At 43.0% G+C, this 16960-nt stretch overlaps 1 protein-coding gene across 21 annotated transcripts in view; it reads right to left on the bottom strand.

The window, feature by feature from the left end:
• Nucleotides 1-5464: 5464 nt before the first annotated feature.
• The window catches only part of BPTF (bromodomain PHD finger transcription factor), a 159071-nt gene continuing 147575 nt past the window's right edge, over nt 5465-16960 (bottom strand). For 14 of the 21 annotated variants that reach the window (XM_063617473.1, XM_055243894.2, XM_055243892.2 and 11 more), the window contains 2 exons: nt 12630-12816; nt 5465-6372 (listed from right to left, as the gene is read on the bottom strand). In XM_063617473.1, coding sequence (XP_063473543.1) covers nt 6336-6372; nt 12630-12816 — 224 coding nt within the window. In that variant the 3' untranslated portion in view covers nt 5465-6335. Of the gene's footprint in view, nt 7158-12629; nt 12817-16960 lie in introns of all 21 variants that reach the window. The other 7 variants (XM_063617482.1, XM_063617474.1, XM_063617480.1 and 4 more) reach the window with 1 other exon arrangement.

The raw sequence follows: 16960 nt of genomic DNA on the forward strand, positions 1-16960 counted from the left end.
CTCACGCCTGTAATCCCAGCACTTGGGAGGCCAAGGCAGGCAGATCACGAGGTCAGGAGATCAAGACCATCCTGGCCAACATGGTGAAACCCCCTCTCTACTAAAAACACAAAAAATTAGCCAGGCGTGGTGGCGGGCACCTGTAGTCCCAGCTACTTGGGAGGCTGAGGCAAGGGAATGTCGTGAACCTGGGAGGCGGAGCTTGCAGCTTGCAGTGAGCCAAGATTGCGCCACTGCACTCCAGCCTGGGTGACCACGCCCAGCTAATTTTTTTTGTATTTTTAGTAGAGACAGGGTTTCACTGTGTTAGCCAAGATGGTCTCGATCTCCTGACCTCGTGATCAGCCCACCTCGGCCTCCCAAAGTGCTGGGATTACAGGCGTGAGCCACCACGCCCAGCCTCAGTGCCTGGCTAACTTTTGTCCTTTTTTTTTGAGAAGGAATCTCACTCTGTCACCCAGGCTGGAGTGCAGTGGCATGATCCCGGCTCACTGCAACCTCTGCCTCGTGGGTTCAAGCGATTCTCCTGCCTCAGCCTACCGAGTAGATGGGATTACAGGCGCCCACCACCACGCCTGGTTAATTTTTGTATTTTTAGTAGAGATGGGGTTTCACCATGTTGGCCAGGCTGGTCTAGAACTCCTGATCTCAAGTGATTCACCTGCCTTGGCCTCCCAAAGTGATAGGATTACAGTTGTGAGCCACCATGCCTGGCCTTTTGTACTTTTAGTAGAGACAGGGTTTGGCCGTGTTGCCCAGGTTGGTCTTGAGCTTGTGGCCCCAAGTGAATCACTCACCTCGGCCTCCCAAAGCGCTGGGATTACAGGCATTAGCCACTGCGCCCTGCCAATTTTACGGAAAATTTTAATCAGCAAATTCACTGTAGTTTCTTATAATCTTGTCCCATTGATAGATTTTTCTTAGCAAATGGGTTTGTGCCTATGTGCACACATTAATAGTCCCTAAATGGAATACTCACTTGCCTTCAATAACAATTCAATAGCATCCCTCCTTCAAATGAAGCTATTACTTTACAATTCAAGGGAAAAAAAGTACTTTTTTTCTTTTTTTTTTTTTTTTAGACGGAGTCTTGCTCTGTCGCCCAGGCTGGAGTGCAGTGGCACGATCTCGGCTCACTGCAAGCTCTGCCTCCCAGGTTCACACCATTCTCCTGCCTCAGCCTCCCGAGTAGCTGGGACTACAGGCGCCCGCCACCACGCCCGGCTAATTTTTTTTGTATTTTTAGTAGAGACGGGGTTTCACCATGTTAGCCAGGACAGTCTCGATCTCCTGACTTCATGATCTGCCCACCACGGCCTCCTGAAGTGCTGGGATTACAGGTGTGAGCCACCGCACCCAGCCAAGTACTTGTTTTTCTTTGGGTAGGAAAAGGTCTATAAAACACATACACTCTTTATTTATTTATTTCAGACTGAGTCTTGCTCTTGTCACCCAGGCTGGAGAGCAGTGGCATAATCTTGGCTCACTGCAACCTCCACCTCCTGGGTTTAGCGATACTCCTGCCTCAGTCTCCCGAGTAGCTGGGATTACAGGCGCCCGCCATCACGCCTGGCTACTTTTCGTATTTTTAGTAGAGACAGGGTTTTGCCACATTGGCCAGGCTGCTCTCGAACTCCTGACCTTGTGATCCACCTGCCTTGGCCTCCCAAAGTGCTGGGATTACAGGCGTAGGCCACCACGCCCGACCCATAGCTTTTTACACCTTGTAAAGTATCATTTGGCACTGTTAGTATTTCTCTTGAATTTTTTTTTTTTTTTTTTTAGACAGCTCTATCGGCCAGGCTGGAGTGCAGTGGCACCATCTTGGCTCACTGCAACCTCCGCCTCCTGGGCTCAAGCAATTTTCCTGTCTCAGCCTCCTGAGTAGCTGGGATTACAGGCGTGTGCCACCACAGCCTGCTAATTTTTGTATTTTTAGTGGAGACGGGGTTTTCACCATGTTGACCAGGCTGGTCTCGGACTCCTGACCTCAGCTGATCCGCCCACCTTGGCCTCCCAAAGTGCTGGGATTACAGGCATGAGCCACCGCACCCGGCCGAAATCATTTTTAAGGTTGACCATGAACATATATAAACAAACTCCTAAAAACTGACCCGCCACCTGCAATGCATCACCTCAATTTCAGGAAATATTTGAGCAAGCAATAAATAAATTAGATAAAGCAGGACATTAACATTTTTAAAATATAGCTAATTTCTTTAGTTGAAAATAATAGCTAATTTCTTTAGCTGAATTTGGTTCAAATTGGATCAAGCAGTATGATCATCTGAGAAAATCTTTTAGTATCTCGCTCCAAGTATCTAGAAGTACCTCAGAATGTTTCAAATTATTAAAAATACTTCTCAGCTGGCTCTTCCCCCCACCTCCTCTTTTTTTTTTTTTTTTTTTTTTGAGACCGAGTCTCGCTGTGTCGCCCAGGCTGGAGTGCAGTGGCGCGATCTCGGCTCACTGCAAGCTCCGCCTCCCGGGTTCACGCCATTCTCCTGCCGCAGCCTCTCCGAGTAGCTGGGACTACAGGCGCCTGCCACCATGCCAGGCTAATTTTTTGTACTTTTAGTAGAGACGGGGTTTCACCGTGGTCTCGATCTCCTGACCTCGTGATCCGCCCGCCTCGGCCTCCCAAAGTGCTGGGATTACAAGCGTGAGCCACCGCGCCCGGCCCTCAATTCTTTACTTTATCCTCCTTTATTACTTTATCCGTGAAATATCACCATTCTCACATTAAGGACAAGAAATCTGAGACCTATGGTAATAGCTTCGATCGTGAAGAGTGAAAGCTGTAATAACCATGTAGCTTTGTCTAACTAAGTGTGCAGAGATCTGAAAGGCCACCAAGTTAGCTCTTTAACATAAAGCAGCAGAGAGTTTGCCTAAAGGAATTAACAGAAATAGGGAAATAACTTTTATTTGCAGATCCTAGGAAGGTAGATTACAAACAACAGCAAATCTTAGTGTCTCTAAATAACACTCTAGGCCATTTGAAATATAAAAAGGTAATTATTTTACTTCAGAAAATATCTCCAAAAGCTCACTCTTTTTGAGACGGAGTCTCGCTGTGTCGCTCAGGCTGGAGTGCAGTGGCACAATCTTGGCTCACTGCAACCTCTGCCTCCCGGGTTCAAGCCATCCTCCCACCTCAGCCTCCTGAGTACTACCGGCGTGTGCCTCTTGTCCAGCTAAATTGCTGTATTTTTAGTAGAGACAGGGTTTCACCATGTTGGCCAGGCAGGTCTCTCCAACTCCTGACCTCAAGTGACCCACTTGCTTCAGTCTCCCGAAGTGCTGAGATTATAGGCGTGAGCCGCCATGCCCAGCCACAATTTTATTTAAACCTCCTGCAGAATTTGGATAGGAGAAAAGCTTTACCAATAGGAAAACATTTTTCATGAAATGGTTTCAAGGATTGTGAACTTGGCAGGTAAAGTATAACAGGTATTGAAAATACTTTTAGCCAAGGAAATCTATTGATGCAAATTAAATGTATTTATAAGCCCAAGGCCTGGGGTAGAAACATCCTAAGAGTATCACAAATGTAGTTTACTGCCTGAATTATTGGAAGCAAAATAGCTGTATTATGTAGATCTTTCTGAATAGCAGAAGCTTGTCAAAGATTTCTGCTTGTCACAGAAAAGCAGCTTTTGGAATTCATCATGTTCTGTAAGAATGCATGGTTTTCAGGCCGGGCATGGTGGCTCATGTCTATAATCCCAGCATTTTGGGAGGCCAAGGCAGGCGGATCACCTGGGGTTGGGAGTTCGAGACCAGCCTGACCAACATGGAGAAACCCCGTCTCTACTAAAAATACAAAATTAGCCGGGTGCGGTGGCGCATGCCTGTAATCCCTGCTACTTGGGAGGCTGAGGCAGGAGAATTGCTTGAACCCAGGAGGCAGAGGTTGTGGTGAGCCGAGATGGCATCACTGCACTCCAGCCTGGGCAACAAGAGGGAAACTCCATCTCAAAAAAAAAAAAGAAGTATGTTTTTCAAAAATTACTTTTGAAGGACTAAAGCTCTGTAGTTGATGAAACTATAAAATGTCTATGTATTTATGGTGATAGAAACTATAAAACACTTTATACCATTAAATACACATGAAATTAACATCTTCCTGGTTTCAGATTTCCATAAAATGTATCCTTTTTGTACAATTTGGCAAGGCTAACAGCTACAGAAAACATATTAACCAACCAACCATTGCTTCATTAGAAACTGCAACAAATCCAATGTCAGAAACATTACTTTATTTTTCTAGGATGAAATGTCCTATTACGTACAAAAGAATTGCTGTTTAGAATTTGCCACAATTTGTTAAAAACATAGCAATCTATTGCCTACAGGTAGGAAAGTTCTTGCTGCAACAAATTTTAAATGATTAAGCCCATATATATTTATATATATATGAATAAATAGTACAGAAATACTGTGACGTGATGAGATGCAGAATAATTTTATAATTCATTAAAATGTAGAATTCTTGCATCAGCACAGTGCATACAATATGTAACATTTTTTAAAACAGTAAAAGGACAAAATAATCCATATTTAACTACTTCCATCTTAATACTTTAAGCAAAAATGTTTTCATGTTTTCATATTGAGCGATTAGTCTCTTTAGTTTGTAAGCATAGGTTTAAGTGACATCTTTATGTACAAAAAGGAATGGGCTTCATTAGATAAAATTAACCCAGAATAACCTGTACACCTGAGCCTGTAATAAGAAAGAATCGGGAACTGTAGCAACATCTTTCTTTTAAGAAACTGAGGTCTGGGAAAGGTTTTGCATAGCAGGGAAACATTAAAAGGAAAGAAACTTTTAAAAACAATAATTAGATAAATTCCAGAAGTTGGTAGGACAAAGCTAATATGAGTTAGTGCAAAATCTAGTAAAATTTTTGCAAAGCTGCATAATCCAACTATGGCAGATTTTATAGAAGCTGTTAGCACAATGCAGTGATACAACGTGTAAGAACATTGAAAGGAAAAACATGCAAAATACATCTTCCTCTGTGGTTTCCATTTTCTCGCTACTGTTTACACTACTTTTCCTTACGTGGAAGAAACAAATAAACCAAAAAACAGAAAACAAACCCAATCAACAAATAACACAGAGGATGAGGTCATCTAAAAAATGCCCTTCATAAAATATAAGTAGCTGTCTGTAATTGGTAATTTGCCTGGTATCACAGAATGTACAGATGAAGGCAATGTGTATCTTGTCACATTACCTTTTTCGTTAGTATGATCAACTGATGCAACAGGATTAGCACCCCTGAAGATTTTTCTCTGACGTGATGACAATGGACTGGGAATGATAAAACGAGAGGCCACTGCTGTCCTGGAGAAATCCAGGCACAATTAGATTCTTCTGCCTTTCATGACCTTGCAGCCCTCCCTCCCCACAAAGGCTTACAGATAATCATTAGCGCACATTCAAAGACACCTCTGTCTGTGGGAGAAAAATTATCTCCATTTATTTTGTTTCATATACATCCATAGTTGAATTTTAATACAAAAGAAAAAAATTAGAATCTGACAAATGTTTACAAACAAGATACCTTCAAATAGATTTTACTCATTTTAGCCTGGTGCGGAGTAATTGACAAATTGTACTGTTATATTCAAGGCAACAGAGTCTGTAGTCCAGGACCACTTAGCCCAACCTTTATGCAAGCTTAACTTTAATCTACCATGATCAATAAACTCATTGTTGATTCCCAGTTGTGTGTGTGTGCACATGTGTACATAGCAGCTCCTTTCATAGAAAGAAAAGACATCTAGAGGTCGTCTTGTACTTTTACCTACAGGAATCATGATAAAGATACAGATGATTATATGTAACTGGGGCTGGATTTTATAAGAAAAAATAATCAGCTGACAAATGAGGGCAGCAATAAAAAAGCGTCTTTTTTGCAACAATAAATAAATACAGTCAAAAGTTTTCTGTGAGACTCTAAACCAGCTTCTTCACTGAAGAGCAGACGTGGCATTTCCATGGAGTTACACTTGACCCCATAGTATCTTTTTTTCTTGCTTTCTTTTTCTTTTTTTTTTCAATAAACAAAGTTTTCTCGCTTCTGCCACAATAGTAAAACCATTTGATCTTGACAAGATAATGGTGTCGTTGACTTTGCTTTTTTCTTGTCCGTTGGACAAAATTGGCCAAGAATATAATTGGACTGTTATGACCAATAAAAACGAAGTTTAGGTCAAGTCTTGTCAGGATAGCCTGACTAAAAACATCTGGCTCCTTAATTTAAAATAGTTCAGACAACCAGATTCTTGCTGTGTTTTATGTTAGGTTAACACGCTGAACTTTAAGAAGCTGTAGACTGCAGTTTGTTGTTATGAGACCTACAGAATATAGAAAAAAGGGAACAATTAAGAACCCTTCATTTTTGAAAACAATGATGCTTTATGCGGATGCCAAGGTCAGTCAGTCTGGGAGAGGCAGCCATGTTCTTTCATTCACCCTTGGCAAGCGAATAGAAAAGAACAATTAAGAAATTTTTAACCTATAATATTAAAACTTTTCACTGTACACTAAACATAACAGCTCACTGGAAAAAGCCAATATTTAAAAATATATATATATATAATTTGTCTAATAAAGATTACAACATTTTCAAACAACTGGACAAATAGAGGCATTCACAGAAGCATTACCATTGTGGTGAAAGGTGTGTGTGTGTGTGTGTGTGTGTGTGTTTATTTACATTGATGAGGGGAATATAAAGGGAATAATTATGCTAAAACAAAAGAAAAAGCAATCTTAAAATCACATTTTTCTATTAAAGTCCAGAAAGTCTCCCTTCTAGTTTCACAGTTTTATTCACAACTTTCATTAGTAAACCAAATTACTGTACAGTTACCAGGACTAAGTCAAAGGACTTTATATTGCAATAGCAGATAAATACAGTATTCCAAGAGTTTACAATTTTTAAATACATTGTTCAACATGGCTGCTAGAATAAATTTTTTACCACGATACATCTTTAACATTAAAAAATTGTATTAACTAATCTGACTTTTTGGGGGGCAATTTTGAATTAGGTAATCACGAGGTACAATAAAACAAAGAGTGACCCCAACATCCAGTTCTGATTCCAGTTAAAAATTCAGACTAAAGATATCACAATCTGTAAGAAAAGAAAGAATATGGATGGTATAAATGATGAATTATAACAAAGTGCAGTAATGAAAACAATGTGCAAACAATGATGGAGATCATAAATTAAAATGGGAAAATATGGCAAAGGAAATTCTGGAAATCCATAAATAAATCAAGTTTCAATAACTGGCTAGTTATGTTTCATTCTGCCTTAAATCTGGAAAGCAATAGAAATTTTGTTTTGTTTTTAGACAAGGTCTCACTCTGCAGCCCAGTCTGGAGTGCAGTGGCGCAATCACAGCTCACTGCAGCCTCAACCTCCAGGGCTCAGGTGATCCTCCTACCTCAGCCTTCTGGGTAGCTGGGACTACAGGCACATGCCACCATGCCCGGCTAATTTTTTGTATTTTCTGTAAAGATGCGGTTTCCCCATGTTGCCCAGGCTGGTCTCAAACTCCTGGGCTCAAGCGAACTGCCTGCTTTGGCTTCTCAAAGCGTTGGTATCACAGGCGTGCACCACTGCATACAGCCTAATTTGTTTATTTAAGCAGAATTGAGCAAACTTCTCAATTCAGCTCCCATGTGCTTTAATGAAAATTATGTCAACTTGAGTATATTAAAAAGCTACATAAAATCACCACGTGGCAAGAAGACATCCTAAGTGGCCCCTTCACTGTGCAGGCCCAGCCTAGGCCTCCATCTCTCCTTTACCAAATTCCCTTTGTCTTGCCTACAGGCCCCAGGACCTCCAGGCAATTTCCTCTCCTTCATCAGCAGTTGCCAGCAGTCATCCTCTGGGCTCTGCCGGCAAGCTGGCAGCAGAGTAGGATTCACACCCCTTGGCTTCTACCTCACAGTTACCACTAAAGGCCTTTCCAATTTAAAAAAGCAATTTTAGAAACTGAACCAGAGGAATAACCACGATGTACAAATCAAAAACCATAGACAGGCTTATAATGAGAAGTTGTGCTCCTCTGTCCTGCCTTAACTCCATCTGAAATCCAGGCTCCCTATGATCAATCCCTTTGACTTTTCAGTTCTCTGGGTAGATTTCTTTTTCTTTTTGAGACGGAGTCTCAATGTTGCCCAGGCTGGAGTGTAGTGGCGGGATCTCAGCTCACTGCAACCTCCTCCTCCCGGGTTCAAATGATTCTCCTGCCTCAGCCTCCCCAGTAGCTGGGATTACAGGTGCCTGCCCCCAGGCCCAGCTAATTTTTGTATTTTTACTAGAGACGAGGTTTTACCACGTTGGCCAGGCTGGTCTTGAACCCCTGACCTCAAGTGATTCACCCACCTCAGCCTCCCAAAGTGTTAAGATTACAGGCATAAGCCACCACACCCAGCCTGGGTAGGTTTTTTTGTTCATTTTTTTTTGAGATGGAGTCTCGCTCTTGTTGCCCAGGCTGGAGTGTAGTGGTGCGATCTGCAACCTCCGCCTCCCAGTTTCAAGTGATTCTCCTGTCTCAGCCTCCCGAGTAGCTGAGACTTACAAACGTGCACCACCACACCTAGCTAATTTTTTTATTTTAGCGTAGACAGGGTTTCACCATGTTGGCCAGGCTGGTCTTGAACTCCTGACCTTTGGTGATCCGCCTGCCTCGGCCTTCCAAAGTGCTGGGATTACAGGCATGAGCTACCACGCCCCGCCAGGGTAATTTGTTATACTGCTATTTCTTGTATCATCAACTTTTGTTTAAGCCCTGCTATGGCAAGGAGAACCAAGCTCACTTAACCATTTTCCCACCTCTCTTTTTGAGTCCAAGTTTTATTTCTCTATAATTTAAAAATTATATCATTCTATGCTTTGTCTATAGGGTGATTCTAAAAGTTGAAAATCAATGTCATTATTTTTATTATCTTTGAGACGGAGTTTTGCTCTTGTGGCCCAGGCTGGAGTGCAATGGCACTGCAACCTCCATCTCCCAGGTTCAAGTGATTCTGTCTCAGCCTCCTGAGTAGCTGGGATTACAGGCATGTGCCACCACACCTGGCTAATTTTTGTATTTTTGGTAGAGATGGGGTTTTATCATGTTGGCCAGGCTGGTCTCGACTCCTGACCTCCGATGATCCATGCGCCTTGGCCTTCCAAAGTGTTGGGATTACAGGTGTGAGCCACCGTGCCCGGCCCAGTGTCATTTATGTTACTACGGAAATGTAAATATTTTTCTCTGTAGCTCCTAGTCCTTTGCTAATAGGGCTTTTTTTTTTTTTTTTTTTTTTTTTTGAGACAGGGTTTTGTTGTGTCGTCCAGGCTGGAGTGCAGTGGCATAAAGATGGCTCACTGCAGCGTCTACCTCATGGGCTCAATCCTCCCACCTCAGCCTCTGTAGCTGGGACCACAGGTGCGCATCACCATGCCTGGCTAATTTTTGTGTTTTGTAAAGATGGGGTTTCGTCATGTTGCCCAGGCTGGTCTAGAATTCCTGGGCTCAAGCATCCTCCTGCCTCAGCCTCTCAATGTGTTAGGATTACAGGCATGAGCCACTGTGCCCAGCCAACAGGGCACACTTATACAACTTTCTGTTTTTAGTGGCGTTTCTAATTGCCTTTCATTTTTATCCCTGACATTCTTTGGCTTAATCATAGCCTTATGTTTTTCTGTCTTAAACAAATTATCTAATGTATGAGTCATTTTCTTGCTCTACTGAGCCTCTGGGGAGTGCTCCATTCTCCTGCTAGGATTTGGACTGCTGACATTTTACAGCCTGCTGACATTTTACAGCCTGCTGTATAAATGTCATCCTGGGTCAGAGTAATTCTCATTGCTTTCCTGAACCTCTTGTTTTCTGAACTCAAATAAACAAAAATTTCTGGCCGGGCACGGTGGCTCCCATCTGTAATCCCAGCACTTTGGGAGGCCAAGGCAGGCGGATCACGAGGTCTGCAGTTTGAGACCAGCTTGGCCCACATGGTGAAACCCGTCTCTACTAAAAATACAAAAATTAGCTGGGCATGGTGGTGGGTGCCTGTAATCCCAGCTACTTGGGAGGCTGAGGCAGAAGAATTGCTTGAACCCAGGAGGCAGAGGTTGCAGTGAGCCGAGATTGTGCCACTGAACTCCAGCCTGGGCAACAGAGTGAGACTCTGTCTCAAAAAAAAAATTGGCCGGGCGCGGTGGCTCACGCTTGTAATCTCAGCACTTTGGGAGGCCGAGGCGGGCGGATCACGAGGTCAGGAGATCGAGACCACGCTGAAACCCCGTCTCTACTAAAAATACAAAAAATTAGCCGGGCGAGGTGGCGGGCGCCTGTAGTCCCAGCTACTCAGGAGGCTGAGGCAGGAGAATGGCGTGAACCCGGGAGGTGGAGCTTGCAGTGAGCCGAGATTGCGCCACTGCACTCCAGCCTGGGCGACAGAGCGAGACTCCGTCTCAAAAAAAAAAAAAAAAAAAAAAAAAAAAAAAATTTCTGGCCCAGCACAGAGGTTCATGGCTGTAATCCCAGCACTTTGGAAGGCCAAGGCTGGTGGGAGGATCACCTGAGCTCAGGAGTTCAAGACTAGCTTGGGTCATAAAAAGAACCTGTCCCTAAATAAAAAGATACATCATGGCTGGGTGCGGTGGCTCACGCCTGTAATCCCAGCACTTTGGGAGGCCAAGGCAGGTGGATCACCTGAGGTTGGGAGTTTGAGACCAGCCTCGCCAACATGGAGAAACCAGGTCAGTCTCGATCTCCTGACCTCGTAATCTGCCTGCCTCAGCCTCCCAAAGTGCTGGGTTTACAGGCGTGAGCCACTGCGCCCGGCTTTTTTTTTTTTTTTTGAGACAGAGTCTTGCTTTGTCGCCCACGGGTTTCACCGTGTTAGCCAGGATGGTCTCGATCTCCTGACCTCGTGATCTGCCTGCCTCGGCCTCCCAAAGTGCTGGGATTACAGGAAGACACATTATTAAAAAGGAAAAAAATTGTTTCCTTATTTTTGATAGCACACATTTTTTTTTCTTCTGAGATGGAGTCTCACTCTGACACCGAGAATGGAATGCAGTGGCACAATCTCAGCTCACTGCAGCCTGTGCCTTCCGGGTTCAAGTGATTCTCATGCCTCAGCCTCCTGCATAGCTCAAACTACAGGCATGTACCATTATGCCCGCCTACTTTTTGTATTTTAAGCAGAGATGGGGTTTCGCCATGTTGGTCAAGATGGTCTTGAACTGCTGACCTCAAGTGATCCACCCACCTTGGCCTCCCAAAGTGCTGGGATTACAGGCGTGAGCCACCGTGCCTGGCCAAGAGCACACACTTTTTAAAAATACCTGCCAAGAAGGGATGCCCTGAGTCCTCACATGACTGAAAATGTATTTATTCTGCCTCTAAACTTGACTGTTTGGCTGCACAGACTTCTAGGCTGACAATCATTTTTTCTTAAACTTTTAGATTTATCCATAATCTTCTAGCACTAAATGTCATAGCAGAAAAATCTGACACCAATCTAATTATTGTTTTATAGACTGTAAGTTTTATCTAAGAGTTTCTTTTATTCTTAGCATTTGGAAATTTTATAGTGATGTATGTACAGGTGAGTCTTTTTCCATTTGTCTACCTGGTTTATGATGTTTATCAACTGTCCCCCTTGCTCCACCCACCCCTCATAGAGTGCAGGGGCCTTAATTTATTCACTGCTAAATTCCCGGTATCAGGCACACATTAGGTTCTCAAAAGTCATTTGCTGAGTGAAGGAATTTATTCTGCTAGAATTTAAAGTCCTGTGACTATCAGCAGTTCAGGAAATTTTTCTTTTATTCTTGTCTTTTTTTTGAGACAGGGTCTCACTCTGTCACTCAGGCTGGAGAGCAGTGGTGTAATCACAGCTCACGGCAGCCTTGAACTCCTGGGCACAAGTGATCTTCCTGTCACAGCCTCCTGAGTAGCTAGGACTACAGGTGCATGCCACTATGCCCAGTTAATTTTTGAAGTTTTTGTAGAGACACGGTCTCATTATGTTGACGAGTCTGGGATTTCCACCCCCCCACTCCCCCCCACACACACCCCCAACCCCGCCACCCCGTGAGAGTCTCATTGTCACCCAGGCTGGAGCAGTGGTGTGATCTTGGCTCACCGCAACCTCCACCTCCCGAGTTCAAGTGATTCTCGTGCCTCAGCCACCCAAGTAGCTGAGATTACATGTGTGCATCACCACACCTGGCTAATTTTTGTATTTTTGGTAGAGACGGGGTTTCCCCATGTTGGCCAGGCTGGTCTCGAACTCCTGACCTCAGGTGATCCACCTGCCTTGGCCTTCCAAAGTGTTGGGATTACAGGCGTGAGCCACTGTGCCCGGCCACTTTTTGAATTTTAAAAAAAGACTAAGTAGATCAACAACAAACCCAGCAATTTGTCCACTTCTTGGCAGCAGATCATAACCCTGGAGTATTGATTTTTTTTTTTTTTTTTAAGATATTTAAGGTTAAATTTACCATAAAGTGCACTGGTTGAATCGTTAGACAGAATAGTATAATGAGTATGAAGAGCTGAATTAATTCAGAACACTGAACCCATTTGCTCACCTGCTAGCTTTGAAGCCTTTCAATTTCTGTACAAAGAATGATTCAAGAACTTCTGCACACTGGTAAAACGGGGAGTCACTTGGATTGTAGTAACGACAGTTATCAAAAATTTTGGTCATATCAGCCACAAATTCCGTCAGCTTTTCATAATATCGTCTTTGTACTCTTTCTTCCATGGTGGCAAGGTCTTAAAAACACAAAATGTAAAAACATTTTCAGACCTTTAAGGTTTTTCCAATGTGAATATTCTCCAAAGTCCTAACAAGTATGTATGTTTACTGTGCAAGCAGTCCTGGAACCAGGCTGGTTCACTCTGGAGGTTATTTTGCAATTCATGAAGAACAAAAGAGTACTTTTCCAATTTTGTTTCTGATTGAGGTTCTAAAATATAAATCCTGGTTGCTGTTAAGAAGGTTCTTTTACTTTCAGGTAACTGCGTAGAAGAGTTCTTCATTCAAATGGTTTGAGATCAAGGAAACACACCAACATGATCTATGCATATCTAAGTATAATACATTTTCACACGCAAACAATTTAGTGTTATGTACAAAGGTGGGAATCCAGAATTAAGAACAAAATCTCTGTACTAGTGGCTTTATGGTCCTTGTATTAGACTTTAATAACATCATTTTGCTTTCTTTATTCATTTTTATTGTTACCTTATATTTGTGACAAAGTGATACTGTCTTGCCATTCATGACTGCAATGGTAAGTGTCCACTTAAATGTAAGGGAAAAATATCAGCTGATACAAATATTAGTATGTAATAGTACAGGCAATATGTAGAAAGGAGAAAATCATTATGGTGATAGATGGGTGTGATATTGTGAAATATATATTTGGTCTTCGTCCCCATTTCCTAACACTTATCTCCTAACGTGGTTGGAATCTCCGCAGTGATAAGTTTCTTTTATATGTTAATGACTAGTGGCTGGAATTCCCTAGATAGCTTCAGGATGGGGGCTGGTCACCGGAAAGACCTAGTCAGGATTAGAGGGTTGGGACTTTCAGTCCCATCCCCCAACCTCCGGAAGGGGAGAGGGGCTAAAGGTTAAGCTGATCACCAATGGCCAATGATGTAATCACTCATGCCTACGTAATGAAGCTTTCCTAAAAACCCAAAAGGACTGGGTTCGGAGAACTTCCTGATACAGCTGAACATGTGAAGGTGACTGGCAGGTGGTGTGCCCAGAGAGGGCATGGAGACTCCACGCCCCTCCCCACAGCATTGCCCTGTGCATCTTCTCCACCTGGTGTTCATTGGAATCCTTTGCAGTGTCCTTGAGAAACCGGTAAGCCTAAGCAGGTGTTTCCCTGAGTTCTGTGAGGTGCTCCTGCAAATTACTGAACCTTAGGAGAGGCTTGTGAGAACCTGATTTATAGCCAGACGGTCAGACGTGCAGGTAAAACCACCTGGGGCTGGCGACCGGCATCTGAAGAGGGGGTAATCTTGGGGACTGAGTCCCAAACCTGTGGCAACTGACCCTATCTTCAGGTAGATAGTGTCAGAATTGAATTGAATTGAATTAGAAGACACCCAGTTGGGGCCTGATGCTGGATTGGTTGCTCATGGGGAGAAATCTCCACCCACTTCTTGGTGACCCGAGGCCGGAACAGATTTCTCCCATGTTGACCATAGCGTGACAGCACAGGAAAACAAGTTTGATTTTTTGCTGTAGAGCAGGCAACTGCTTTGGAATGTACTGACTGAAATAAATCTACCTGAAACAACACTGATCCTAGGAGAACGTCGTGTTTGAAATAAAATTCTGTATACAATTTGACATAAATATCGGAGAGAGTGAAGAAAGGCCAGTAATCTCCAATCAATCTAGGGTAGACAGACAACACATTTCACACTAAAGCTTAGTGAATATTTTAGAATTTGAAAGTGATTTGAAAGTTCATCCAATAAATAAAAGTACTAGGATACCTAAGAAACATCTGAAAAGTAATGAGAGATAATCTTATCTGTCAGACATTAAAAAATATTCTAAAGCTGTGATAATGAAAAGCGTGGCAGCATGCAGAACAACACAAACACTAATGGAGACAAGTTCAAAACAGGAAGAGATTTAACTGTATCTAGTATAAGAATTTCACATATGTTAAGGATGTCCCTTCAAGTTAGTAGGGAAAGGAGTTCATTCATAAATGAGGTTGCGGCCGGGGTGGGCGTATCATCCGAGGTCAGGAGTTACGAAACCACCCTGGCCAACACAGCGAAACCCTGTCTCTACTAAAAATGCAAAAATAAGCTGGGCATGGTGGCGCATGTCTTTTTTTTTTTTTTTTTTTGAGACGGAGTCTTGCTCTGTCGCCCAGGCTGGAGTGCAGCGGCGCAATCTCGGCTCACTGCAAGCTCCGCCTCCCGGGTTCACGCCATTCTCCTGCCTCAGCCTCTCCGAGTAGCTGGGACTACAGGCGCCCACCACCACGCCCGGCTAATTTTTTGTATTTTTTAGTAGAGATGGGGTTTCATTGTGGTCTCGATCTCCTGACCTCGTGATCCGCCCGCCTCAGCCTCCCAAAGTGCTGGGATTACAAGCATGAGCCACTGCGCCCGGCGGCACATGTCTTTAATCCCAGCTACTAGGGAGGCTGAGGGGAGAATCCCTTGAACCCAGGAGATGGAGGCTGCAGTGAGCCAAGATCGCACCAGTGCACTCACCACTGCCTGTGCAACAGAGCGAGATAACGTCTCAAAAAACAAAACAAAAAAAGGGTTTGGGGCAACTGCCTACATATCTGGAAAAAAAAAATTCTACCTCATTATATGCCAAGATAATTGTGGGTTTATTAAAATGATTAAAATGGCAAATTTTGTTATATATACATTTTATTTTTTTTTTTTCTTGAGACAGAGTCTCGCTCTGTTGCCCAGGCTAGAGTGCAGTGGCAGGATCTCAGCTCACTGCAAGCTCCGCCTCCCCGGTTCAGGCCATTCTCCTGCCTCAGCCTCTCCTAGTAGCTGGGACTACAGGCACCCGCCACCACACCCGGCTAATTTTTTGTATTTTTAGTAGAGATGGGGTTTTACCGTGTTAGCCAGGATGGGCTTGATCTCCTGATCTCATGATCCGCCCGCCTCGGCCTCCCAAGTGCTGGGATTACAGGCGTGAGCCACTGTGCCTGGCCTTATATATATATATATATTTTAGTACACATACAGACACACAAACACACTACTCTTTGAAAGCTCCAGTTTATGTCATTAAAGAAAAAAAATGTGTAAATGTGAAGAACTGTGAAAACACACACAGCTTGATTCCAAGACTTGGCACATTGATGCTGTAGGTGCATGTAAGGTGTTCAGGAATGAGCACACACATCGCACTAGGACATTCTTGGTTCATACTTATATTATGTTCTGGTTACTTACTGCTTGACTTAATTTTCACTTTAATAAAGTATGTGAATAATGCTTGGACATTGTATGGTTCCAAGTTAATTAGGTATCCCTTAAAGTCCTAGGAGAACACATAGGTGAGTATATATCATGGAGGAGGAAAAAGACTCCAAGCATGACACCAAAGGCTGAATTTATAATGATTAATAGATATGACTCCAAAAAATGTTAAAAAGTACCATATGCCACAAAAACTATAAAACTTTTACTTGTTTTTAGTATATAAATAGCCCCTAAATAGCCAGACACAGTGGCTCACATCTGTAATCCCAGCACTTTGGGAGGCAGAGGCGGGCGGATTACCTGAGGTCAAGAGTTCGAGACCAGCCTGGTCAACCAACATGGTGAAACTCAGTCTCTACTAAAAATACAGAAATTAGCTGGGTGTGGTGGCGGGCGCCTGTAATCCCAGCTACTCGGGAGGCTGAGGTGGAAGAATTGGTGGAAGAGGCGGCAGAGGTTGCAGTGATTCAAGATCACGACACTGCACTCCAGCCTGGGTGACAGAGTGAGATTCCTTCTCAAAAAAAAATAAAATACTAAAATAAAAGCCCTTAAATAATACTGATAACAATATAAATATCTCGAGAGAAAAATAGAAGAAATATGTGAATAGGAAACTCTTACATAAAAACACTTTCTTTGCCAAATTAGCAGAAATAAAAAATGGTAACACTGGCCTATTAACAGAGGTTAACTACAGGGGACACTATAGGAGTAGTGGTAAATATTACATTTTACATCTCTGTAACACCTACATTTGTACACCATAAAACACACTACTTTTGAAATAAATATTCTCAAAGACAAAAAATATACCCCTCAAAAGAGTGATAATACTCAGTGTTTTCCAATAGTGCAAACAGAATGCTATAGATATACACTATTAGTGGAAGCTGGTTCAATTTGCTAACATGTAATT

The sequence above is a fragment of the Symphalangus syndactylus genome, chromosome 14 (genome assembly GCF_028878055.3).
Source record: "Symphalangus syndactylus isolate Jambi chromosome 14, NHGRI_mSymSyn1-v2.1_pri, whole genome shotgun sequence".
NCBI classification, from domain to species: Eukaryota; Metazoa; Chordata; class Mammalia; order Primates; family Hylobatidae; genus Symphalangus; species Symphalangus syndactylus.